The sequence below is a fragment of the Ananas comosus genome, linkage group 14 (assembly GCF_001540865.1).
Source record: "Ananas comosus cultivar F153 linkage group 14, ASM154086v1, whole genome shotgun sequence".
NCBI lineage: Eukaryota > Viridiplantae > Streptophyta > Magnoliopsida > Poales > Bromeliaceae > Ananas > Ananas comosus.
In genome coordinates, this window is record NC_033634.1 from 6,922,213 (window position 1) to 6,949,665 (window position 27,453).

The 27,453-nt window shown below is 38.2% G+C and overlaps 3 protein-coding genes across 3 annotated transcripts in view; 1 reads left to right on the top strand and 2 right to left on the bottom strand.

Moving 5' to 3' along the window:
* On the top strand, nt 742-13,292 carry LOC109720762 (glucose-induced degradation protein 4 homolog). Its single transcript, XM_020248070.1, has 8 exons — nt 742-842; nt 9,583-9,644; nt 10,991-11,134; nt 11,539-11,612; nt 11,757-11,811; nt 11,894-11,956; nt 12,041-12,168; nt 13,004-13,292. Exons 1-8 carry the CDS (start codon nt 797-799, stop codon nt 13,080-13,082), a joined length of 651 nt encoding a protein of 216 aa, XP_020103659.1. The 5' UTR covers nt 742-796; the 3' UTR covers nt 13,083-13,292.
* LOC109720759 (protein plastid transcriptionally active 16, chloroplastic-like) overlaps nt 10,127-27,453 on the bottom strand; it is a 32,300-nt gene continuing 14,973 nt past the window's right edge. The window contains exon 6 of the mRNA XM_020248068.1: nt 10,127-10,146. The gene's annotated coding sequence lies outside the window, so the exon portion shown is untranslated. The remainder of the gene's footprint in view (nt 10,147-27,453) is intronic.
* On the bottom strand, nt 22,956-26,342 carry LOC109720761 (ribulose bisphosphate carboxylase/oxygenase activase, chloroplastic-like). The gene is made up of 6 exons (XM_020248069.1): nt 26,231-26,342; nt 25,088-25,407; nt 24,871-24,976; nt 24,688-24,773; nt 23,589-24,061; nt 22,956-23,414 (listed from the first exon to the last, which is right to left on the bottom strand). The coding sequence occupies exons 1-6, from the start codon at nt 26,276-26,278 to the stop codon at nt 23,119-23,121; spliced, it is 1,329 nt and encodes a 442-aa protein (XP_020103658.1). The 5' UTR covers nt 26,279-26,342; the 3' UTR covers nt 22,956-23,118.

Consider the following 27,453-nt stretch of genomic DNA (forward strand, 5'->3'; position numbering starts at 1 on the left):
AATATGAAACACGGTGAACCATTCACCATATTAGAATACAGTGAATAATTCACTGTGTTCAACTTAACACCCTTCCAACTTGCATGGCGCTGATGTAACGCCTGCGTGACGAGGATAGGGTCAAATTTGTAATTATAAATTTGATGGGATTATTTGTAAAAAAATAATTTTTGAGAGAACCAAATGCAAAAAAGCCCTATAAAAAAATATAAGAATTTAAATTTTTATAATAGAATTTTAAAACTGAAATACATAAAATTTACTCGTGCATTCAATGCACAAAATACTATCCCATCTTCTCCTTCTCAACTACGAAAAACTTTTTGCCTAGACTTGATCTACTAATAATTTATGTACGCTGAGCCTTTTTTTTAATGATTAATATTGTAAAGTTAAAGCTAATTCAATAAATATGATTTAAATTATATAAAATTCTATGTATAAAAAATTATAGAATTTTAATTTTAATAATAGGATTTTACAAGGACGACATATAAGATTTTCTTATACAGTAGTGTATAGAACAATATCTTCTTTATATTCTATTTTTGTTATTTTATTGATTTATTTGTCAAATATGTCCATATAAAGTAATTTAGTTACTAATAAGTTCTAATAAAAATTTACGTAGTATGTATACCAATTTATATTATTTTTATTTAAATTAATTAAATTATTTTTTTATTTATATTTATTAATTAATAATTAGACTAATAAAATAATATAAAAATAAAAATATAATTAAAACTCCGGTGTCCTCGCTCGTCGACTCTGCCTTTGGAATGCGTGACCAGAGATGCCTGTGAGGGTAGTCGAGAGCTCCTCCCCCTCCCAATCCTCCGGTTAGGGTTTCTCCTTCTCTTTTCCTCGCTCGCTCTCTCTCCCTTTCTCCTTCTTCTATTAGCATCGATTATTTCGTATTTTGCAATTTTCTATGGAAATTATTGCGATTTGATCAGTAGAAGAAGAGCAAGACCGTTTATTGCTTTGTCATTTTAGTGCCGTAGCGATCAAATTTGATCTTTGAGTTGATTTCACTGCGAACTCATCTGCTTTTTTGAAGATTCGGATGATTTGATTTTTCGGCATAAATCTTATGCTGTGGATTTTACCTGGTAATCGTCTCTGATCCGCTATTATCTTTACAAATCGTGTGTAAATTGGTTAAGTCTCTCTCAGGGGAAGTGCGAAAATCTATGGAGACGTTCTCAGCGATATGCCCTTACGAAATAAAACTCTTTAACTGTTTTACTTTTGATTGACATAATGGTGAATTATGCTCCAATCAAGATCATAAACTTAAGGAATCAATTATGGTTGAATTAAATCTCCGAATCTAGAGACTACCAACTATGACAAGTATTCAAATATCTCAAACATGGCAACTACTTCAAATAGAAAATATTTTCAAATGTTTCATATTTATATAATGTGTTTATATAAAATGTAAAACTTTTAATCCCAAAAATACTCAATCAATTTATAAACTGAATGTTGGTTTTGTGTGTTCTTAGACAAGATCGACAACCATTTTTTACATATTATAATTTGTTTATGGTATCTCTCAAAAAAAAAAAAGTTAAAATTCTCTCTCAAAAAAAATTCTTTATGGTATCAGCCATAAGACATGGTCATCTTATTCGTTCTAATGGCTACTTCTGCTTCCTCCGTTTCCTCTGTGATGCAGGACGGGTTAAACCTATCCTACAAGTAAATACTACTTAGATGTGGTAGGCAAAATATTTTGCAGAGATAAAATTAAACAAGCAATTTTTTTATTTTTTTATTTTAAAGAAAAGAACGTTCGAAAAGAAAATTAATTAAGTAAGAAAAATTGATGAGATAGGAGATTGTACCATACGACATCCAGCAAGTGCATGATTAAACTATTGCGATTAGTCCAGATCATCCACAATCTATTTGCAACGTCCTCCTAGTCATGCTTGTAAATACCGCGTAATCGAATTTCGCCTAACGATAATAATCAAGTATCTTGCAAGATCAAAGAGACTAAACAATTTTTTGAAATTTGGGACGATAAAACAAGTCTACGAATTTTTACGAGAAAGAAAAAAATTAGAAATCAAAACATTCTATAGACCAAGCTTTTATTACCAATAGATAATTTGCGGAAATTGAGATATAGAAGGAAATACTAGCTTGTGATGTGAACCGGGTTCATCCAATGTAGGCTGCTGCTTGTGGGTCACAGGAACCGGTTGATGTGTGCAAGAAGACAAGCAACGCCGCCTCGGGAGATGTGCACAAGAACCCTCGTCTCCAACTTCTTCTTCTTCCTGCTGGCTTGATCACACAACTCTCACATCTCACTAAAAATTTCTCTATTTTCTAAAATCTTAACCAAACCTCACAAATAGGTCGTCGAAATTTGCAGAAAATTAAGAGGAACTCAGATCCAACATAACCTTATAACTCTGGACCTCGCTAGAACCGGAAACCCTCCAGGAAAAAACTTTCGCTCAAAAAACCTTTGCAAGAAAAGTTCAAAATATTATTCAATAATCATCGTCCCTTTTCATAAAACCTTGTAGGTTATTTATATCCTAATTACATCCGAGAAAAAATCTCAACTAGAGATTTATCTAAAAGGAAAATAAATGAAAAAAATCTTAACTAGAGATTTATCTAAAAGGAAAATATAACAAATATTCCTAACAAGAAAATCTTAAAATAACAGAGTAAATCAAGAATAATCTTCAGATCCATATAGCGGGTTCGGGTGCCAACTTGCGCCGCCTTCGTTGATAGACCTGAAACTCGGGCGATGAGACGGGTCGGGTTCGGTCTGCATCACTCTGTTTCTTCTTCTTCCACTGTAAGTACCATCTTTATTATTGCCAATATTAGCAATTTAGTTCCCATTAAGCTTGATTGTGGCAACGATTAGCTATGGCGACAACAGTTTCTTCCCATTCTTTTTGCCCATGATTTGATAAGTTTTAGAGTGAATGAGAAAACTACTCACTTGGATCCAACTTACCCTCGTCAAAGGTGTACTTGCTCAAGTTGTCAAGTTGTAAACCTCTCGTGAAGTTTGGGTTGCACTGGAATGTCAGTATGCCTCTCTCTCGTATGCTTATGTTTCACAGCTTACTACTCAATTTCAAACTATCAAAGAGAGAGGTATGACTTTTGCCGATTTTATAAATAAAATAAAATCTATATTTGATAACTTGGTGGCAGCTGGTAAACCAGTCTATGACGATGATTTGTTTCATCATATTGTTATGGTTTTTCCATGAAATATGACCCTATTCGGCTCTTTATTCGCATTTGTCCCTCTATTTCTACTGTTGAGAAAGCCATGCTATTTTAGCCAGCGAAGAACTACTTTTGGAGGAACAACGTCAACGTCATTCCTCCATCACTAATGAACCTTCCTCCATTGCATGCACCAATTCTTTACAGACCAAATTTGGCTCTAATTATGGCTAAGGACAAAATACTAACAATGGCAGGGAATGTGGATGAGGACGTGGTGGTCATGGCTTACGTGTAGCCGACCTTCCCACAACAACACATATGCTATTGGTTGGCACCCATCCTACTTGCCAGATCTACAATTTAATTGGTCATATTGCACTTGACCGTCATTAGCAAATGGATTTAGCGTATCAAGGGTGTACTCCTTATCGCCTTTAAGCAACGGCGGCAACAACTTCTCCTTCCACGGATCAGATTTAATATGCTGGTACTAGAGTCACCAACAACCTAACCTCTTATCCATCCGACCTTACTATTTGCACCAACTATCATGGAAATAACAAAATATCTGTTGGAAACGGACATGGTTTGCGAATTCTTCGCGCTTGTTCATCTAAACTCCATACCCTATCTCAACCTTTTCATTTAAACAACTTGTTACATGTTCCTAAAATATCAACCAATTTAGTGTCTGTGAACCAGTATTTTAAAGATTACAATTGCTAGTTCCTATTTGACTCTCATAATTTTTGTGTGAAAGACAAACAATCAGGGAAGACGCTTTGCCAAGGGCCATGTGAGATGGACTATTATGTCTTTAAAGCCTTCAAAAATGATTAGAATAAATCAAGCCCTTTTGCTTTTGTTGGTGAAAGAGTTTCTTCTTCAGTGTGGCATCATAGGCTTGGCCATCCATCTACCACCACTCTACATCATTTTCTTGTGCATTCACACATCTTTTTAAAAGGTTCAATAAAAGAAATAAATGTTTGTAACTCATGTTAACTTGCGAAAAGTCACTGTCTTTGCTTTACTTCTACTTTTGTATCTTCTTCTGCTTTGAAACTTTTACATATGGATGTTTGGGGACCTGCTCCTATTCTATCTATGAGTGGCTTTAAACATTATTTAATTATTGTTGGTGATTTTACTCAATATTCATGCCTTTTTCCTTTACATTCAAAATCTGATGTTTTTGATGCCTCTATTGATTTCAAACTCAATATTAAGAATTTACTTGATCCAAAAATCAAAAGCATTAGGATTTACGAATACTGAGTAAAATACATAAAAATGAATTTCTCATTAGTTTTCTTGCCCACATATATGTAAGCAAAATAGAACTACCTAAAGAAAACACTGCTACATCAATGAAACTGAACTTTCTGTTCTCTTTCATTCCTGCATGCCTTCTAAATATTGGGCAGATGTGTTTTGAGCAACTATCTTTCTCGTTATTAGGATGCCATCAAAACATTTAAATAATATTTCTCCTTGAAGGAAAAATGTTCTGCCCAAAACCTAACTACTCTTGTCTTAATGCTTTTGGTTTTGTATGTTATCCATGGCTATGCATTTTCCCTCAACATAAGTTATTTTGATCATTAAAATGTGTTTTTGTTGGCTATATTTTGGACCACAAACATTATTGATGCCTTGATCCCTCTAATGCTGTGTTTATCTTTCTCATCACGTAGTTTTTGTTATGAATCAAAATTTTTCTTATCTTTCGAATGCCCCTTTGTTCAGTATCCAAAGTGGATCTCAAACCAACGAGAATTCTTCATACATGGCTATCTTTCTTATCCTCAAACCTTTCACAAGCATTTATACCCACCCAATCATCCAACCAGGAAATCTCGAGCACCTCACCTGAAATACCAAATCAATCTCCATTAGGCCATCTAATTTCCCTATCCTCACAAATTGCAAACGGCGCTTCAATAGAACAGTTGACCACCGATAATACTGTTGCTAATTCCAATTCTCATCCTATGCAAAATAGATCCAAGTTCTTTATTACTAAGAGAAAGCAATTGTTTGAAAGTCACTCGCCACCCCTTACCTAAAGTGCTACTTGCCATTACTATAGATGTCAAGCCAACTTGTTTTAGTCAAGCCTCGAAAAGTGCCACATGGAGAAAAGCAATGGCTAGTAAATTTAATGTATTATAAAAATACGGTACATGGTCTCTTTCCCCTTTTACTTCTGGCATGAATGTTGTTGGATGTCGTTACGTTTAAAGAATAAAACGACAAGATGATGATAGCCTTGAAAGATGTATGGCTTATTTGGTAGCCAAAGGTTATCATCAACAAACTGGGCTTGATTACAATAAAACCTTCAATTATGTTGCCAAATCTTCAACCATTAGAGTCATGTTGGCTATTGTTGTTCATTTGGGTGACCTATACATTAATTAGATGTGCACAATATTTTTTGCATGGCATTTTATGAGAAGAAGTGTATATGCAACAACTCTGAGCTTTATTGATCCTCTTGCTCCAACTCATGTCTATAAGCTCCATAAATCAATTTATGGGCTAAAACAGGCACCTCGCACTTCGTTTCAGCACTTCACAACCAATGTTTAAAGAGCGGCCCCTATGCTCGCCAAATCAGCCGCTATAGCAGAGTTACTATGCTACTACTACGCCATAACATTTAGAGTTAACAGCCACTTTAGCAGCGTTGGGTGCGCTAAAGCGGGCACTATAAAGCGGTGTCAAAGCGAGCGAAGTGGGCCCAAAAGCTTAAAAGTTGCAAATAGCCCAAAATGTCTTATTAGGTTGGGTATTAAGTTAAATAAAATTATCCAAACCCTGTAAATGGATTATAGGTTTTCTAGTTTTTTGTCCTTTTGTTTTGTTAAATCATAATATTTTGAAGTTACTTACAAATAATGATTTTTATATGTATAGGCTCACAATACTAGAATTAGTTGTCTTTTCTTTAAAATCATATGTATTTTTTTTGTAAGGAATAAAACATAAGTAGTTTTTTGTGAAACCTGTTATGGGTTCGTCGCACCGGCTATGTCGCATGCTATCCGCTATTCTCTTTCCGCTATGAGACCCTCCAAACACTATATATCCGTTATCCACTATTTACAACCTTGTTCGCAACATATTATTGGCATTAGGATTAATAATGCCGCTGCTGATACTTCCTTTTTATTCATATTTCTCATAATAGAATTCTTATTCTTATACATATGAGTGGCCCTATTATTACTGGCAGTAATTCAACTTCTATTCATAATCTTATTTATGAACTTGGCACATAGTTTGCAATGAAAGATCTCGGTCCTCTCCATTACTTTCTTCGCATCGAGGTACATTTTATCTCAATCCAAATACTCAATTGATCATCTTATAAGAGCATATATGGATGGTGCAAAAGCATGCACTTCACCGGTTTCGTCTTATAGAGGCTCTCACTCATTGAAGGAGATCCTATCTTAAATATGTAATGTGCTATCAAAGTATTGTAGGTGTTCTTAAATATTTATCCATGACGCGATCGGATTTAGCCTTCTCTGTCAATCAGGCTTGTCAATTTATACACGCACCAACTTCTTAACATCTGTGAAACGAATCCTTCGATTTCTCAAATGAAAAGTGAATCATGGACTAAATATTGGAATAGGAAATCTTGATTTAGGCTTATTCCAATGTCATTCGGATGCCCTTGGGAGATCCTGATGATTATGGTGCTACTAGTGAATTTATTGTTTCTCCTGGTTCGTGTTTAGTATCTTGGTGTGCTAAAAAGTAGTCTGCAGTATCTCATTCTAGTATGGAGGCCGAATATCGCTCTTTAGTTCACGCTACTGCAAAGCTTTCTTGAGTATGCTGGCTTCTTGAAGATCTTGACATATTTCTCCTATTATTTATTGCGACACCTTTAGTGTTTTTCAACTTGCCTATAATCCTATCTTTCATGCTCTAACTAAACACATCAAAGTTTACTATCATTTTGTAGTAGAAAAGATTCTTCGACAAGATCTTGATGTTCAATGTGTGGCATCACAAGATCAAATTGCTGACTGCTTTAATAAAGGACTGTCTGCTCATCAATTCAATTTTCTCAAAGACAAGCTAATGATGTGTACACCTCATATTAGCTTAAGGAGGTGTAATAGAGAATCATGCTCCAATCAAGATCATCAAATTAAGGAACTAATTATGGTTGAATTAAATCCCCAAAATCAAGAAACTATCGACTAATGTCAAGCATTCAAATGATGGGCAATTGAGGAAACTCAAGAATGGCAATCTGTCAAGTATGGCAATTACTCCACATAGAAAATATTTGAATTCAAAATGTTGCATATTTATAGAATATGTTTATGTGTGGAGTGTAAATGTTGTTATTCCAAAAGTAGTGGGATGATATTTTGTACACAATAATTTTTATAAATTGAATGTCAATTTTTTTCTTTCCCAATTGAGAACAACAACTATTTCTCATATATTATAATTTCTGTATGACACATGGTTTTGGTTTTACTATTTACGTTATGCGCATAAGTTAAATTGAAGATTTTGTTAAACTTAATGCTGCGTTACTAAATGTAACTTTTTTGATTATTTAATCTTTTATCTTATGGAACTCTGAATTTCATTAAATTATCAATGACTGGTCGTTAACAAAGTTGTCAATTTTCATGAATTCCCAATTTATTTTATGAAAATAACTCAAATCAAATTTATTAAAAGTTTAAAGGTTGTTAATGAACAAGAAACGAAGAGAAAAAAAAAAAGGAAAAAGAAAAAGAAAACTAGTTAACCTCTTAGGCCTAGCCACCGTTCAAAATGCTATAGCTGGATTAAGAGGTTTAGTCCTATTATACCTTATATATAGGACTATTCCAAATTCTGGGGTATCACATTCCTTCCCCCTTAAGCCTTGATGTCCTTGTCAGGTTCAAGCATACTCACAGGCACTAGGTGATATGAGACTTGTCTCACTAGTCTTCTCATTCAGACGCTACCTTAACATCTCATTCCCACACCCTAGTTTTAGCCTGTTATTCAAACACTGGCTCAACCAAGACTCATCTCACACTTGTAGCTGGTGATTGGCTCGGTCACTGCGCTACTACGTATGCTTACTTTGAAGTAGAGGCCTCACACGTCTATATAAAGACACATGTCGGTTACAGTGGTGCTAGACATTCTCTAGTTGTACATGGGGCAAACTAAACAGCAGTGTGATGCCAGTCTTTCTTATGTAAATGATTGGCAGTCTCGAGTTGTTAGCCGTGATTAACACTCTTCCTGTTTTATTCTCAGTCATGCTGAGAAATTTTTCTTTATCACCGATCATATGATTAGAACATCTACTCCGCATGTTTTATTCTCCAACGGCTCTTCCTCCTTGTCACCTAAAATTATCTCTTCTCCAGCATTAACAGCTTTTGGTCTTTCTGTTTCAATGGCTAAACCTCGTCTACATAAAAATATTCACTGGTCTTTGTTATGATAAAGGAGGCTTGAGCATCCCATTCTTCTTCACTATTATATTCTACTTGATGTTCGCTTGATGTTGCCACATTGCCTTATACTTGTTTCTTCACGACCAGCAGTCTCAAGCCAAGCGCTCTCTCTTGCTCCAGTTATAACACATTTATTTCATCACCTCACTCTTAGAACATCAGCTGTCTTGGTCCTTGAGGTTGTGGGCTCCCTCTGTAGGATGATTTCTGTGGCTGTTTCCTCTCTCTTTCTACTCCTATTTCCTTTCTCTTTCTTTTTCCTTTACGTTTCTTGCCTCCCGCACTTCCTTTATTTTTGGTCCAAAATTGAGCATTCTGTATATTACTCGGTCTAACCAACTCTGGTCAAGTTGGTGAGCCCTTCTTCAACTGACCTTGAGCACTCCAAATATAGGTGTGAGGCAGTTTTACAGCATTATAGTTATTCTTGGTACACTGACATTCTATATTCTATACATTTTCAGTTTAGTTTTACAATGAAGTAAAAAAGTGGTCTCGTGAAAGAATTTTTTTAGATATATTCACTTCTCTCAGGAAATGTTTAATCTAATAAAGGCGCTGAACAAATATTTATGACTGAACTCGTCTTCATATTTGGGAATTTTACTGCTGTTTATAACTTCATATAGTGCTAAAGAAACCTCATTAAAATCATTGTTTGTTTTTATATATTTTTAACAAATTACATTGAGAAATATGTACATTTGCTACTTGGTATGACATACCCAACATTGACTTTGGATTAGTGATATTCCCTGTAACTTTTTCTTTTGGCTTGTGCTTTATTTAGCAACTCCATTTCTTGCTGAGTGAATCAATCTCATGTAATACCATACTGAATATAAGTTTGTTCCAGGGCAAGATCCAAATTCTGGGCACGCTTCTCCTCCTAGCTGTTCACTATTGAGTGTTGGAAGGGTGAGTATTTTGATCCTAGTATTTGAAGTAAAAAGACAGTGCTTCATACGGCTCTTTGTCATTATCCCTATGGTATAAATGGGAGCACATTACACACTTAAAAGCTCTGTTTCTTACCTTCTGGATACTGAATTTGTCATCAACAAGTGTAAATTACTATCGACACAATGTCAAAGTGGATATCATCCTACTTACGACGAAATGAACAGCAAGTGATGTTTAAATTTTCCTTTACATGATCTACCTACATAAACATGTTATGCAATATTTATGCAAGCTTTATTGAGGTTCTTTTATTAGTATAGTATTTGGCGTAAGGGAGCAGTGATCTCTAGTAATTTATCTTATTTTGCTTCTTCTGCTATATTGTTACATTAATTGTTTTCCAACAGATATCTCCAGTTTCATCTCTTGACAAATACTCATCTAATTGACCATTTGTTTTTGGTGAATCATCAACTTGGAGAAAAGTCTTTTTACCTCTCTCTCTCTCTCTCTCTCTGTGTATCTGTGTTTGTTTAATTGTATCTCTTTCTCTTCCTCTGTGCATCCATGTGTTTGCCAAAGAATTTTTGTTTTCTTTTCTTCAAACCAGATTTCATTCCTCTTATCGTGAAGCATGAATATGCATGTAATTATGCAAAAGGGATACAACAAACAGTTTATGCTGATGCATGATACTAGTTGTATAATGGTCCGTGACATTGTTGTGTAGGTTATAGCTGAGCCATAGAATGCAATGGCAAGCATGGTGCTTCAACATTTCTCACAGTTAGATATGATTGAAATTTTTAAATCTATTTATGTTTATTACTTTGCTTTATACTCACCACGAAGTTGTTGTCTTCTTAACTAAGTTTGTTGAAAGCTAATGAATGGAGTTGCTGTTCTAGTATATGCGTTAGGATGGTCAATATAAAGGGACCTCATTGTATTTATTTACTTTCTAAATAATCTCCTTGAAGGTATATTGTTAGGTTACAGCTATCTTCCGGAATTCTTGTTTTATACTCATCAATGAGACAGCGTTGAGGATTGAGATTGAGAAGAGGGATATGGTGATCTGGCCGCTCCTTAATTATTATAGTTTTAAATGGTCCTTTTATTGGACATTCTTCATATTTCGGGACCTCCTCCCTATGAATCTAAATATGGCCAAAAATCAATTTTATAAAGATAATTTATATCATGTTTTGTTATTTCTGCGAGATTGTACACTCTCTTTATCGTTATTCTTTCTAGGTTTCGATTATTGTAAATTTCTATACTGTTATATTCGTAAGGGCAGAGTTTTATCCTGTTTCCTTTGAGCTGTTTCACGTAATGAGTTACGTTTAATTTGTCAGTGTTTTGCGGGAACTCAGAATGTTTCAAGTTTTCAAAAGGATGAAGCATGGAAGGTCAATGTTCGAATACATGGATGTGATCTTGAACATGGTTATTTGTGTGGTACTATGGAAGCACTCAATGTGCCCTTAGCAGATACACCTGTAAGCAGTTCTTTAATTGTTTTTTAGTTCCTTTTCGGGCAAAATGCAGAAAATCCCCTAGAATATCATGATTTTTTGCATTATCCCCCTGATTGTTTAGAATCTTCAGTTTACTCCAATGACCCATGAGCATGGTGATACGCATCATCCTTCACAACACTGACATAGGATGCAAAATGATGAAATCTTGAAGTTTAACAGGGTAATTATGTAAACGCATAGGCTTTATATCTCAGGGAGGCAAGTGAGATCAGGACTTCTGTTGGGGTTTCATCCAATTTAGCCATCCTTTTATACTTGAATAGTATTGCTAGAGCTCTTTGTGTCTTTGGTATTTGATTTTATTATCTAGTTGCTCTCAGATCATCATTCTGTGCAACGTCTTTATGTGTCCGTATTCTCAGGTAGTTACATTCTGGGAGGGAGAAATAGTGGATGCTAAGAACTACACATTTTTCACTGGCAAGTGGGAAGCGACGTATGCATCTCTTGTGCTTTCTAATATTTCAGGAAATCTAAACTACGGCTTTTCGAACAGAATTATGGAACTACAAGATCTATTTAAGAACAAGAACATTTATTTATGTTAGTCGGCTAATAGTTCATTCTTTTCATTCTACAGGCCAGAGGATGACATAAAACACTGGTCTAAGTTCCAATCTTTTACCCCACTTCTGGTAAAATACATAGTACTGATTTATACATCTTTATCTATATGAAAATATCTTATTTATTATTTTCTCTTGTTTTTCCCTGTAGAGTCAGATCGAGGCAGATGGTGGTAAATCTTTGGACCTAAGCAACTATCCCTACATATTTATGGTATATTATTGGTCACTTTTCCTTTCAGGTAATCATTTTAAGTGTTAGCCTTCTTGAAAACACTTTGTAATCCTTGTTTTCCAGAGATGGAAGGAGCAATACTTTGTCAATGTTGGAATAGACTGTGGATTAACCATTGCAGGTTTCTACTACGTCTGCTTTTCTTGTAGTGATGGCTCCATTAGTGGCTTCTATTACGACCCAAATAGCAGGTATCATAGGACAGTATTTTTTTTATCTTTTTTCTCCTGTTGGAGATCATTTTTGGCATACTGTTTCTCTTACCAAATATTTGTTGGACTCTGCTGCCTTACACTTAGGGGTCATCCATTTCGCGGGTTTGTAGTATTTGGTTATTGCCGTATACTTGTTGGAAGGGCATTTTTATTAGGTATTACAAGTTTAGAGGGGTATTTAGATTAATTTAAAATTCGGAGGGATATATGAGTTATTTTTTAACTTTAGAAGGGTATACCAGTATTCAACCCTAATTTGTATAAGGGCAAATTACACTTTCAATTCTTGAAGTTTGGACCAAACACCAAGTTTAGCCCCTATACTTTAAAATTTTGCATAGGTTTACAATTTAATAATCTGTTGAGCAAGTCGATTGTCATTATGGCTCTACAGTTTGACAGTGTACCAATCAAAATCTGTCTAAAACTGATCGTTGGAACCCAAAAAGAGAATGAAACTCAAAAGCCACATAAAAGACCAAAAATCGTAGAAAATCTTAATTACAGTTTTAATACATAAAAATTTGCATTTATACTGCATCCAAATTATCGTACATGTAGTTGTTTCTTGCCAAAAGCTCTCAAGTAGCAGCTGAGTTATCATCGTCGCTGTGGTCAAACAATTAATATCGATACGTTTTGGTTGGTACGTCTTCTAAGTTATTGACTAGTAAGTCAAGATTCATGTAAGGGGACAAAATTGGTATTTGGCCCAAGACTTGGAAGTATGAAAATGTAAGTAATTCTTTTTAAGTTAATGTCGTAAGAGAAGGGAACCATTGATCATGATCTCTTGATCGTTGCTTTGCAGTCCCTTTCAGAAGCTCGAATTGAAGTGTTCCAATGGGCAGCAGTTGGGTTTCACCTTTTCCTCATATGAGCTACAGTGACAGCGAACTTTGTATGCTCCAGGTGAAGTTCATCATGTGAATGCATTAGAATTTGCGGTTATGGTGTGTGTAGTATTTAGGACAGCTGTTGATGTGTCGATGTTTATCATATATTTGGAGTGGCGTGAATATGTATCAGTGGATTGTAATCATAGTGAATGAGAGCCTCTTAAATTTGGAAACCAATATTTTGTTTTTCGTGTAGTTTAATGGGTGTATGCTCCTTGCAATCATGTTTTTGACGGCAAATCTCTTCCCGACGGATTTTCAGTTAGCAAACGAACACCAACGCTTTACACTGAAGTTGCTTCTTTGAGGCTCAGAATCTCATTTAGCTACCTATGATAGCCAGAATTTTGGCCTGTTCTATTTGTGAAGACTCAAGATAAGTCGTTTCAAAAGCTAGCAGTACGCATCCAACAATCTGATAATCATCCCTCCAAGTGGAGTAGAGAGTGGTCTGTTTCAGAGTTTTGCCATCCGTTAGCATCAAACTGGGCCGTCCATGCCCACGGCTTGCCCCACCATGCAGGTTGTCTGTGCAACCTGCTGTTGTCCAATTCCATGACGAAAACCCATTCTCGCGTTCCAGAGCGTCCCTCCTCCACATCCCTGCCAACAAAGCCACAGCATATGATCGATCTTGACAAGCTGAGAGGTTTCGAGCTGTAGGATTTCTTGGCACTCATTTGTAACACCCAGGGCGAAGAAGGGTGTAACGCCCAGGGCGGAGAAGGGAAAAGACGGAGCGGAGGTTAGGATAGGATGGAGGAGTTCCCACAGGATCTTTACTGGTCAAAGGGCGAGATTACTAAAGTAAATAAACAGGTGGGGTGGAGTGGGTTCCATCATATTGGAGCGGGCGCGAGTGAAGAGATCCGACCGCAGGCAGATCCGAGGAAGCCTTGGGCAGGGACTACTTAACACCCGGCCCATCTCCGAAATTGGCCCAATTCCAGCCCATCTACTATTTAGCTAATCACTTTTTCAATGTAAATCCTTTAGCTTCCTGCAATTTACATTTCAGTACTAAAATTAAAGATTAAATAAGATAGTAATTGTAAACGAAGGGGGATATGAATGAAATTAGTAGCTTCTTCCCCAATTCATATCTCTCCTCTCTTTCCCAAATCCTCTCCCCTACCTCAGTCTCTCGGCTCAACCCTTTCTCTCTACCATTTTCTCTAAATTCTTGCCTCTATCTGTCTTAATTCCTCTCTAATTACGTTCGAGGACTGCCATTATCCTTGTCGCCATCTACGTCTCGGCAAATTTTCCTCATTGGCGGGTTGCGACAAGTCCGAGATATTACAATTTGGTATCAGAGAGGCGATGCCACGGCCATGTAACTTCCCCACTGTTTGCACCATTTTTCTAAAGAGAATTGTTGAATTCCCAAGTTGAAGGCTGCGGAATGTACCAAGGTGAGAAAGAAACGTAGTCACTGTTCCATTGGCTACGAGAACAGTGACTGAGCCTCAGCATAGCATCCCAGGTTACCTTGGAGAATTATAGTTGCCAGTAAAAGATAAAGGGAAAAGGTGAGAATCGATTCAAGTATACTAGCAAGAGAATTATAAAATAGACCCAACTGGTGGAGGGCACCAAATTGAGGGAGATAAATAAACATGTCCATGCCATTGAGGAGAGAATGCAACAGCTGACCGTTGAGTGTAACGACAAGGTGAAAAAAAAGTTGCAACAATTCAATGTGGACTGCACCAAGAAGATTGGTATATTAGCACAATAATTAGATGAGATTCAGCAAGAGAGTCAATAGAGGTATGAAGCCCTGCAGATCAAGGCCGCCAGGCGACATGAGATAATGCTCCAAGAAAACGCCCGCAGGCATGAGCAATTACTTAAGTTAATTACCATACAGCAACAATCCTTAAGTCCACAGTCATCGAACCAAACATTGACAAGTAATGCCACAATAACCATCATGGAAGGAAGGTAATCAGCTCATACCCAGCAAGGGGACAGTTTATTCCAGACTGCAGGGGGAAATAAGAGCAAAGGATTGTTACCGAATCCCTTCAGGCCGCAAGAAAAAATGGAGGAGCACCAAGGCCGATTCAACAAGCACATTTCGTATCTCAAATTCAAGTTTCCAACTTTCCATGGAGAAGAACCGAGGGAGTGGAGCAATAAATGCGAACAATATTACAGAATTTACCAAGTACCTGAACAGCAGTGGGTGGAGATCGCCACAATGCATTTCGCTAGGAAAGCTTACAGGTGGAAAGAAGGTTACCTAATCAACAAACCAGACATTAGTGGGAAGAGCTCGTGGCGGCTGTATGTAAGCGATTCAAAGGATTCGATATAGGAAGGATGATAAGGGAGTTCAATAAATTGACGCAGACCTGCATAGTCGAGAGATACTAAGAGGGGTTTGAAGAATTGAGAGCAAGGATGCTGTATCTCAACCCAGCTCTTAGTGAGAGGCACTTCATAGAGAGTTATATAAGCGAACTAAAAGAAGAGCTTATACCTTTCATTGATTTATCTTGTCCCACAACACTCGATGAAGTGTATGAGCAAGCTAGATTACACGAGCAAGCATTGTCCATCATTCTAAGGAAGAGTATGGACGCTTACCAAGCTAGTTCAATGCCTTCCTAGGGAATTAATACCCAAAGGACAGCCACAGCAGATAGAGAGTCAAAACCTTACCACCAGAAACCTTTAAACCAGTAGCAAGGGATTAGCAAGCAATTGTTTGAATAAAGAAGAGCAGCTGGGCTGTGTTACAAGTGCGGGAAGAAATATCAGTCGAGTCATCAATGTCAAAACAGGACCTTGTTATAGATCTGTGCCAACCTAGCCCCCGACGAAGTATTTGATGAGCAGCTACTACAATCCGATGGGGAAAAGGACTTACCTGCTCCTGAGGAGGAAGGAGGAGAAATGGGCATCTTAGTGCATACACTCAGCGGGCAAAATACACATGACACAATCAAGGTACAAGGTAAGGTGGAGGGTAAGGTCTTAACCATTCTAATAGATACAAGAAGCACACATAGCTTCATTGACTTTCAAGTGGCCAAAGAAGTCGAGGCCAACATGAGTGCAACTACCCCCCTTATAGTGACCATGGCTAATGGTCACAAGGTTATAAGTAAGCACAAGTGTGCCAACTTTAAGTGGACTATGCAGGGGAACACATACCAATCGGAATTAAGAGTCATCAGGCTAGATAGTTCAAGCATTATCCTTGGCATTGATTGGTTGAAGACGTGTGGACAAGTTACCTTCGGCTACAATGACAACTCCGTATCATTCATGAAGGAAGGAAAACAAATGACACTCAGGGCCATAACAGAGAGGTTTAGGGGGAAGTCAGCGGCTGCAGAATTGAAGTCCGTAACTGTGAAGTAGTGGTACAAGGCCGGGATGGAGGGATATTGCTATGCCGCAGGGCAATACTACCCAACTGAAGCCACAGAGAAGGAAATTATAATACCTCCACAGATCAGTTAGTGCTTGATAAATATAAGGAAGTATTTTAAGAACCGAAAGAGTTGCCCTCCAAAAAAGTTCGAGACCACAAAATTCCTCTACACCCCGAGACAGGATCTATTAACATCCGACCTTATCGATACAGCCACAACCAGAAAAATGAGATAGAAAGGAAGATCAAGGAGATGTTATGAGCTTCTATAATTCAGCCAAGCACGCGCCCGTACGCATCCCCAGTACTTCTCGTAAAGAAGAAAGACAATAGTTGGACATTCTGTGTGGATTATCGATAGTTGAACAAGGCCATAGTAAATGACAAGTACCCGATACCCCTAATAGATGATCTATTGGATGAGTTAATAGTCTCAAAATACTTTTCCAAGATCGACTTAAAGTCCAGGTACCACCAAGTAATGATGGATAACGAAGACATGCACAAGACGGCCTTCAAAACTCATCGAGGACACTATGAATTCCTGGTTATGCCGTTCAGGCTAACAAATGCACCCGCGACATTTCAAGCTATTATGAATGAAGTATTCAAACCTTACCTAAGAAAGTTTGTGTTGGTATTTTTTGACGATATTCTTGTGTACAGTAAAGAATTGTGGGAGCATGCAAGACACTTGGAGAAGGTGCTCGAGGTGTTGAGAGTGAACCATTTATTCACCAAAAGGAGTATGTGCTTCTTCAGGCAGAAGTAGGTAGAATACTTAGGGCACTTGATATTGAAAGAAGGAGTTGCCACAGATCTGGATAAAATAGAGGCCATGAAGAGTTGGCCCCTACCTGCCACCGTGAAAGAATTGCGAGGATTCTTGAGACTCACTGGATACTATCGGAGGTTTATAAAGGGTTATGGGGGGATAAGTAAACCCCTCACGGAATTACTCAAGAAGGACCAGTTCACGTGGAACGACGAGGTGAGGGAGGCCTTTGAGAGGCTCAAGGAAGCCATGACCACCGCCTCGATGTTAGCAATGCCAAACTATGATAAATCTTTTACCATAGAAGTGGATGCATGTGGAAGTGGAATTGGAGCAGTACTCACACAAAAAGGCCGGCCTATAGCCTATATCAGCAAGGCGATCTGCCCGAGGAACATGGGGTTGTCGACATACGAGAAAGAATTCCTAATCGTGCTGTTGGCAGTGACAAAGTGGAAGCATTGCCTCAGTATCCAACCTGTTATAATAAAGATGGACCACGATAGCCTAAAATACTTGTTAAAGCAAAAGATCACCACGACTATTCAGCAGAAAGGAATGATTAAGCCGATGGGGTTAGACTATACTATACAATAAACGAAAGGAAGAGAAAACTTGGCCGCGAATGCCCTATTTAGGAGAAAACAAGAAAAATGTCACAATCAAGCCATCACAGCTATAATTCCCACTTTGGTATACAGAGAATGGCCGAAAGTTATAAGGAGAATCCCCAAATACAACAGATTACCACAGAGCTGCTGCTAAGTCCCAAATCTCAATCGGATTATACTTATAACCAGGAGGTGCTTAAGTACGAAGAGATGATTTATGTAGGAGAAACAGAGGGAACTAAGATTAAAGCTGATGGAACAAATGCATGCTTTGTCATTGGGATGGCACTCTAGAATTACCCACACTTATAAGAGAGCCAAACAGTTGTTCTACTGGCCGGGAATAAAACAGGATATAAAGAAGAGGGTCAAAGAGTGCGAAGTCTGTATTAAGAACAAAATTGATGGAACTCCCTATGCGGGACTACTACAACCTTTGAAGATTCCATCACAAGTATGGCAAGAGATTAACATGAATTTCATCGAGGCTCTACCCAAATCCAAAGGCAAGGATACCATCTTAGTAGTGGTAGACCGACTCACCAAATACACCCATTTCATCACTCTCTCTCACCATTACACTGCACAGGAGGTAGCGAGAGCCTTTCTAGATACAGTCTCCCGCCTACATGGGCTATCGAAAGGCATCGTATCGGATCGGGACAAGGTGTTCACAAGCCAAGTGTGACAAGACCTCTTCAGGTGTTTGGGAGTAAAATTGCAGATGAGCATGTTAGGATTTGGTTAGATTTGTAGTTTAATTCTAATTGGATTAGAATTAATATTTAAATCTATTAGAGATAAATTAAGATTTCAATATTAATTAGAGTAGAAATCTAATTGAATTAGAATTTGGGTAGCTTTTGATATAAGCTATAAATATAGCATATGTGTTATTATTGTGGTGGTGGTGGTGGTGGTACGGATTACCCACACCTATATGGCATGACCAAGATGGTCATGATTTTGGATGCACCTAATGCATGGGTACAAGAGGATGTGAGCAGTGTTCGTAGCCGTGGGTCATTAGTATACCTTGTGCATGGGTGCACAGGATGAGAGAGATGTCTTATGAGATTATAGAAGATGAGATAAGGGTAGGAGAGATTCAAAAAAGAGGACTCGGGTTGTAGCTACTCTATGCAGAAGAGAAGTCAGGTATAATCTTCTCTTATTTAATGAATCTTATTTTACCCGCATATTTTCTGTTTTGTTGTTTTCTCTCTTTTATGATTGTATCAGCTTCTGCTGAGGAGACGGGTTTATGGTAAAAATCTGATTCGACCTTTCGTTGCGGAATCGCAACAATCGGTACCGGATCAACAACAGTCAGTATCGGAGCAGGTTGCGGATTCACAAAATTCGGTACCGAGGCGAGTACCGGATTCTCAACAATTGGTATCAAAGCCGAAGGTTACCGATCTTTGGGAGAGATCAAAGTAAAATCATTGGATTACCAATCTTTATAGAAGATCGACGTAATGCACGGTGTTACCAATCGTTTGAAGCAATCGATGTTAAAGTACAATTTGACTGCGTTAGGCACATTGGACTCGAAGGGTTGCGATTTTTTGGCTTCAGGTGGAGCTATGAGGGTCCGAAAATTAGATAGGGTCATGTGCGATGCAAACAAGCATAGGAACTTGTACGTTCTGAACCGAAGCATAGTCAGAACGGAAGCGAAGGCAGTTTGGGTTTCAAAAGTTCGCGGAGATGCAGTCGCTCGAGACAAAGCGACGGATGCGACGACATCGAGTGGAGACAAGCTCAAGATAGAGCTTGCATGGTGAGCTCAACGCAACGGTTGAAAACTACAAATCCAACCAAGGTGGAGAATGTTAGAATTTGGTTAGATTTGTAGTTGAATCTTAATTGGATTAGGATTAATATTTAAATCTGTTGGAGATAAATTAAGATTTAAATATTAATTAGAGTAGAAATCTAATTAGATTAGGATTTGGGTAGCTTTTGATATAAGCTATAAATATAGCATATGTGCCATTACTATGGTGGTGGTGGTGGTGGCGGTACGGATTACCCACGTCCATATGGCATGATCAAGATGGTTATGATTTTGGATGCACCTAATGCATGGGTGCAAGAGGACATGAGCGGCGTTCGTAGCCGCGGGTCATTGGTATACCTTGTGCACGGGTGCACAGGATGAGAGAGATGTCTTTTGAGACTATAGAAGACGAGAGAATGGTAGGAGAGATTCAAAAAAAAAGGACTCAGCTTGTAGGTACTCTATGCAGAAAAGGAGTCAGGTGTAATCTTCTCTTATTTAATGAATCTTATTTTACTCGTATATTTTCTGTTTTGTTGTTTTCTCTCTTTTATGATTATATCAGCTTCTGTTGAGGTGACGGGTTTATAGTAAAAACCCAATTCGACGCTTTCGTTGCAGAATCCCAACAATCGGCACCAGATCAACAATAGTTGGTATCGGAGCAGGTTGCGGATTCACAAAATCCAGTACCGGAGTAAGTACTAGATTTCCAACAGAGCACCGCCTACCACCCTCGATCGGATGGACAAATAGAGAGGGTCAACAGATGCTTGGAAACCTACTTACGTTGCATGAGCTTTCAATACCTATATAGATGGCATAAGTGGTTGGCCCTGACTCAGTTGTGGTACAATACGAACCACCACTTCTCCCTAGGGATGACACCTTTCCAAGCCTTATATAGGTACCCCTCACCCGTGTATGCAGTGGCTAACCTGGACATAGACATCGAGCCGACAGTGGAAGAGTGGAGAAAAGAGAGAGGAAAATTGACATAGATACCAGAGAAAGACTCAGGGAAGCAAAAAACATGATGAAACAGAACGCCGATAAAAAAAGGGTGGACAAAGAGTACGCAGTGGGAGAGATGGTATACTTAAAGCTCTTACCGTTAGAGTAGCATCGCGCTGCAGCGCAACCTGAAACTCACCTCGAAATACTATGGGCCATTCAAAATCGTAGCTCGAATCGGCCCAGTCGTATACTGGTTGCAACTTCCAGAAGGCTCAAAAATCCACCCAGTGTTTCATGTCTCTCTCCTCAAGCGGGGAACTCCCTCAACTACTCAGATCATGCCCACTATGCCCCTAGTAGGCGATGGGGGCCAGCTTCTAGCGCAACTAGAGAAAATTCTAGACAGCAAGATGGTCCGAAGAGGGAACAAGGCGATAATCCAAGTGTTAGTGAAATGGAGCAACTTGGAAGAGGCCGAAGCAACTTGGGAGGACAACTGGAACCTACATGCTCAGTTTCCCGACTTCGACCCTTAAGGACAAGGGTCGATTTAAGGGGAAGAGGGTGTAACATCCAGGGCGGAGAAAGGTGTAACGCCCAGGGCAGCGAAGGGAAAGGCGGAGCAGAGGTTAGGATAGAGATAGAGTTCTGACAGGATCTTTATTGGTCAAAGTGCGAGACTACTAAAGTAAATAAACATGTGGAATGGAGCGGGTTCCATCATATTGGAGCAGGTGTGGGTGAAGAAATCCAACCACAGGCAGATCCGAGGAAGCCTTGGGTAGGGACTAATACTGAACATCCGACCTATCTCCGAAATTGGCCCGATTACAGCCCATCTACTATTTAGCTAATCACTTTTTCAATGCAATCCTTTAGCTTCCTGCAATTTACATTTCTGTACTAAAACTAGCGATTAGATAAGATAGTAATTGTAAACGAAGGGGGACATGAATGAAATTAGTGGCTTCTTTCCTAATTCATCTCTCTCCTCTCCTTCCCAAATCCTCTCCCCTACATACCTCAATCTCTCGACTCAACCCCTTCTCTCTATCGTTTTCTCTAAATTCGTGCCTCTATCTGTCTCAATTCCTCTCTAATTACATTCGAGGATCATAGCCATCCTTGTCGCTATCCACGCCTTGGCAAATTCTTGTCATCAGCGGGTTGCGACAAGCCCGGGATATTACATCATCATCTTCAAGCAGTTCCCTCTACACTTTCTCCGTGGAAAGAATCAAAGTATCGGTGGTCATCTGGTTCAGGCATAAGTTCCGAAGTATCTTCGAAGGGAACACCTGCCGAACCTGTCATCATCTCTACATAGATAGAGTTGCCGGATCAGGTAAATTGATTGCTTCACAGTTTGGCACAACTTGGTTTTTCTCATTATGATTTGATAATTAATACTATGATTTGATGATTAATACGCATAAATTGAATATAAAGTATCATAACACAGTTCTTTAATGTAGAGCCAGGGTATTAATTTTGCCAAGGAATTTGAAGAACATCATTAACTTGTTGAATATATTTTCTATAACTTGTCTGGATTTTATTTGACAACAGCCAAATCGGTGAATTGGATGAAATTTAAATCCACTTTTACTTGGGCCCCCTATTTGGATACTTGTTATTGCACGATTTGTAATTACTTCTTGGGGCAATTGCTTATATATTCTTGAAAAATTTTTGACTTTCTGATTTACCTCCTCTTAGAAGGCTAGTATTAAAAATACTTTTTTTACGTTTCAAGTTATTTCAAATATACCTCTAGAGTTAAATTCTCTTAGTGGACTGTTAGCAATAGTCGTTATCTCTGTAAAATTACTATTTTGTCCTTTCCAATATATCCTTCTACTATCACTAACTTTTCTTATTTTTCCTTAAGTTCGGGACAAAATAAGTATTTTGATTTTTGATCTTTTCAAATATAATCTTCTACCATCACCAACTTTTCTTATTTGTCCTTAAGGGAAAAAGAGGAATTTTGATTTTTTTTTTTAACTCTTGATAGATACTTAACTCACGCTTAATCCAAGATAACTCAAAGGATGTTAACAGCGGGGGTATTTTTTAATAACAGAAGAATATATAAGGGGTATATTGAAAACAAAAAAATAATAATAAATTAGATATTTTCGAAGTTTTGAGAGGTATATAGGCAATTATCCCTTAATTACTTTTATTTATTTTAGTGCATTTCATCCAGTGTAAGCAAACAAGATGAAATTGAGGTCTGATTTCCTGCCATTTCGGTTTAGAAAGATATGAAAGAGAATTTTTCTGTCAAAAAAAAGAAAAGAAAAAAAAAACCTTTTTACTTATGGAAGAATTAAAACGCAACTGAGGACAAAACAAGAAAGTGAATACTAGAATTCTATCTAACCATAATCCATTCCAAACAATAGATTAGCTTATCATAAGAAGATAGGCAAAAACAAGCAAACTTGGAAGATCAAAAATGGTAGACATGAAGTATATCATGATTATATACACAAATCCCTGATTTAAGAGCTTCCGTTGAAGAACGATCCGGTGTTGATGGCATCGTCGTTGGCATCTCCGAGCGCGGCCTCGCTCAAGTACTTGTCAGCAAGCTGTACCCTCTTCACATTCTCCTGCTCCTGCACCAACATGTTTCCGTACTCCATCAGCTTATCAAGTGTCATCTTGGGCTGCTCGAACGTCGGCGGGCCTTCGATCGAGTTGATGAGCTTCTTCCCGACCGTCGCGACACCGATATCCGTGACCCACTTCCTCACTTCGTCATCGTAAACTCTGGCTCGGAGGGCACCGAAGAAGTCTGTGTACGAACGAACGCAACGTAACGTTAGTAAAGGTTTTGTGGATCACATTGAAGATCGAATGTAATCCTATCAAGTTCACTAGCCAAATCAGGCACCACAAAATTCTCATTTGGATACCTTTAGGATTTGCGCAAATGCTGATGATTTCAAAAGGCTAAAGATCGACTTACCGATTGACTGGCCGGGGAAGGCATCAACGAGCTTGACGATATCCTCCTTTGCGATGTTGTCGGTCCTGAATATACCACTGCACACACCAATACGGTCCTCCCTGGTCGGCGCCCAGTAAAACTTCTCCATACGTCCGTCACGAATCAACGGCGCATAAAGCGTAGAGAAGTCGTTTCCCGTGACGATGATGGGCACGCGGGCGTTCTCCTGCTTGTTGTACATCCCGGGGAGCTGCACATTCGTCGGGTTATCGGCGATGTTCATCAGGGTGGCGTTGACCATCTGGTTGTTGACTGTGTACTGGGTGGTCCCACCGAGCCGGCCGGCACCAGCATCGAGATCGTTTATGAAGAGGACGCACATTTTACCCTTCTGTATCCTGTCGGCCGCCTCGCGGTACCTTTGCCTGATTAGCTTTGCAGGCTCTCCGGCGTTCCCGCTCTCCAGCTCTCCGGCACTCATCATGATAGGGCTGGAAGGAAAGTTCTTGAATTTAAATTAACCGAGAGAAATGCAGCAGCAGTACTTTTCATAACTCGGTAGAATACGAGTAAGGGTTTAACCCTAAAATAGAAGATTTAAGAAGGATTTATTTGAATCGCTCTCTTTTGAGAAGTTTGAATTAAACCAGAAGAGGAAATTGGGACCAGTTGCAGCACAAGAATAACACACAACTTCCCAAATGACAGCAGGTTGATATTTAATTAATAATGGCCTTCAGGATGTTAATTTTTTATGATTGCTCAGCATAGAAACCCTTGCTTGATATAAACCGAGTTTTTGTAACACAGTAAATCTAGCTACTTTTAGTTAGATCAAGAAGAAATGTTTCCTTTTCCTTATTGAGAAGTTTTTATTTAGTTTCATTGCTCGAATAACAAAGCCCGAGCATATGAATAGTAAGACGAATGAAATCAGCAAACGCGCATCTCTTGTTGTAACATACCGCCGACGATCAATTCATAGTAATAATAAGACAGCAAAAGACAAATTATTCAATAAGCTATTGCTCCTCATGTTAAATTGTTTGCAGCAATCGCTTAAATATATATATGAGCTTTTAACTTATCTTATCGCCGAATAAAAACGTGAACTCACTTGATACCCATCTTAGCGAAGACGAGCTCGCACTGGAAGGATTTCCCTTGTCCTTTGCCTCCCCAAATACCCAAAATAAGGGGGACCTATCAGAATCGACCGCACTTTTAGCCTATCATCAACACAACTATCATCGACATATAATATACAAAAAGAAAACTACAATTATATCTCAATTACTACCTTGATGTTAGGCAAGGTCATGAAGTTCTTAGAGATGTGAACAACAAGCTTGTCCATGAATGCGGGAGCTATGTATAGGCCATCAATGGTGTTGTCCAAGTTGTACCTTAAAAAAGCCCCACAAAGTCAGTTTATATATAATTCTAGATCAAACATATATATGGCGAGAAAATAACAAAGGGATCGAATTTATCTTCTTTTGTTTTATTTCACTTACTCTCTTAGCCCCTGGCTAATGTACTCTTGGGAGCTCATGACAGGGATGTGGGTGCCGGAGTCCATCGGAGCTTGGAAGAGCGGATCGACCTTACCTTTCCCCCTCGTGATATCCTGTTGATCGTCCGACGTGTCATATGCCAGCCCTCTCCATTTGTCCTTCTCGGTTTGCTTCGATTCATCAAGGTCGGCGGCCATAACCTTGAAAACCCTGGCAGGGACTCTTCCATGGCTTAGGCTAGAGCTTACTTTCTTCAAGCTGCTGCCGAAGAACACCGAATTCGGGACCTGAGATCCCGAACCGGAGCCGTGCAGATTCAACTGCATATACAAAGTTGTATGTCAAACCAAAATTTGAAAAAATTGGTGAAAATTCATGGAAAAGGTTATTCAAATCCAAAATTTTCTTGTAAATAGCAATAGCTAGCTGTTACAGCTATCATTGAACCATTTTCGACATCTTTCTGTTAACATAACATATGTAAGCCTCCTTAGTTTCTGCTCATGATGAGTTCGAATTCTACATTTGATATTTAACAAGCTAAATCTCCATAATGAAACCACTTTGTACTAATAAAGAAAAGTGGTTTAAAATTTAGAATTAGAGGAATTAATAGGACGAATAACGTGTAATCAATCAAGAGTGATCGAACATCAGGCCTTCTTTGGAAACAAATAGATCAATAGATGAATTAGTTGATTTTACGAAAAAAAAAGTTATATATTCAAATCTCTTCAATAATTTCGATAGAAATAGCAGATAAAAGTAAAAGCACCAAATTAGAGCTCATCTGAACCTGATGCATCAAAATGCTCCGCTAGTTAGAACCACCAGTGAAAACAGGAAAAAGTAAATAAATGGAGAGTTGAATAGGTGCAAAAATGTGAATGGAATTTTTTTTTTTTTAAAAAAAAGAACCTTTATTTTGTTGCACCAATTGAATAGAATCCAAGCACAACTAACAATAGAATAGTTACTTTTATATCTAAAAAGAGAAATAAAGACTTACTTTTGAGCGAGAACTACAAAGAGCAGTAAACTTCATTTGGTGGCGATTAAATCAAAGTGGGTTCTTAGCTAGAGAGAGAGAGAGAGAGAGAGAGAGAGAGAGAGAGAGAGGTGGCGGGAAAATCATAGCTATACCGGCACTCTGTTAACGGCTCCAACGGTCGAGACGGCGGCAGTGGCCATTGAAGAAGCCCAGAAATTGCAGCTGTAGGCAAAAGCAGCTTCTCCAACGAGCCACAAACTTTGGATTGTGGTGTAAATATATAGCGGAGATTGTGGATTCTGATTTCGGATCCGTAACGGCCACAAACTTTTGGATTGGGGTGAGGGCCACGTGGGGCAATCTCCAACGAGCGATCGTGGCCTCATGGGAGTACATAGCTACGATATAGAGAGAGTGTACGCTGGGACCCAGCTATATATTGTGGGAAAATAAAAGATATAGAGATCAAAATAAGGGGATGGTTTGGATTCAACGATGGTTCTTCACCACTAGTTGCTTTTGGGGATCATCACCATATAAATTTTAGCAAGAGATTAGGCAAAACCAAAAAAAAGAAAAAAAATTGGATTGGCTATGAATTGGTGGGAACAAGTTAATTGGTGGAAACGAAATTCAAGTAGTTCAGTTGTCAATGATGTAGTGTTTTTGTCTTTTCAGTTGCTCTACTTCTTTTGGTTGCTCTTGTGATTGTCATCAAAAAGATGTGGTGGAATAAACTTCTAATAAAAGGCTTTGTGGTGATAAATTCACTTAATTACCAATAAAAATTAAGTACTTGTGAAAAATATTTTTGTATTTTAGAAAGTAAATATTTGACTAATAAACGAGCTCAACCTATTTGCATGATGATATATTCAAATGAGATTCCATCTGTAAGAATATAATATGTAATTGAACATTTTTGCTTACGGCGCAATTTGAAAATTTTTAATTAGAAACCTGGTAGTACTGGTAAGTAGACTGTCGTGCAATTACAAGATCAAACAATCATTAAATAATTAGCATCAACAAAAGGTCTCAAAGTGACATTTCAACAATGCTGCTAAATCACAATAGAAATAGCTGAAATTATTGTTTTTTGACAAGCGTTTTAGCTTCTTCACAAAATATCGAAATTTTTACTAGCAGTTTGTACTAGCATATACTGTCCTTGATTAGAAGATATTTGTATTTTTGTCATTAACCTAGTTGAAGTTGGAATAGGTGCTTTCTTTCCTAAGAACCCTACTTGAGAGTTTCCTACCTCATACGGCTCACAAATCGATTCTTTTTGTGTCTTATTTTAATCTACCTTATGCTAACTGAATTTGATTTCTCATCGAGCCAATATATAAAAACATTGTGGAGCTAACTT

Excerpts from the sequence above, each read along its gene's own strand:
- LOC109720761 (XM_020248069.1), bottom strand. The coding sequence starts at position 26,278 with ATGGCCACTGCCGCCGTCTCGACCGTTGGAGCCGTTAACAGAGTGCCG. Across the intron at positions 24,977-25,087 it reads ATTAGCCAGGGGCTAAGAGA|GTACAACTTGGACAACACCA; the intron begins GTAAGTGAAATA and ends GGCTTTTTTAAG. Across the intron at positions 23,415-23,588 it reads CTTCCCCGGCCAGTCAATCG|ACTTCTTCGGTGCCCTCCGA; the intron begins GTAAGTCGATCT and ends GTTCGTACACAG.
- LOC109720762 (XM_020248070.1), top strand. The coding sequence starts at position 797 with ATGCCTGTGAGGGTAGTCGAGAGCTCCTCCCCCTCCCAATCCTCCG. Across the intron at positions 11,957-12,040 it reads ACTATCCCTACATATTTATG|AGATGGAAGGAGCAATACTT; the intron begins GTATATTATTGG and ends CTTGTTTTCCAG. Across the intron at positions 12,169-13,003 it reads TATTACGACCCAAATAGCAG|TCCCTTTCAGAAGCTCGAAT; the intron begins GTATCATAGGAC and ends GTTGCTTTGCAG.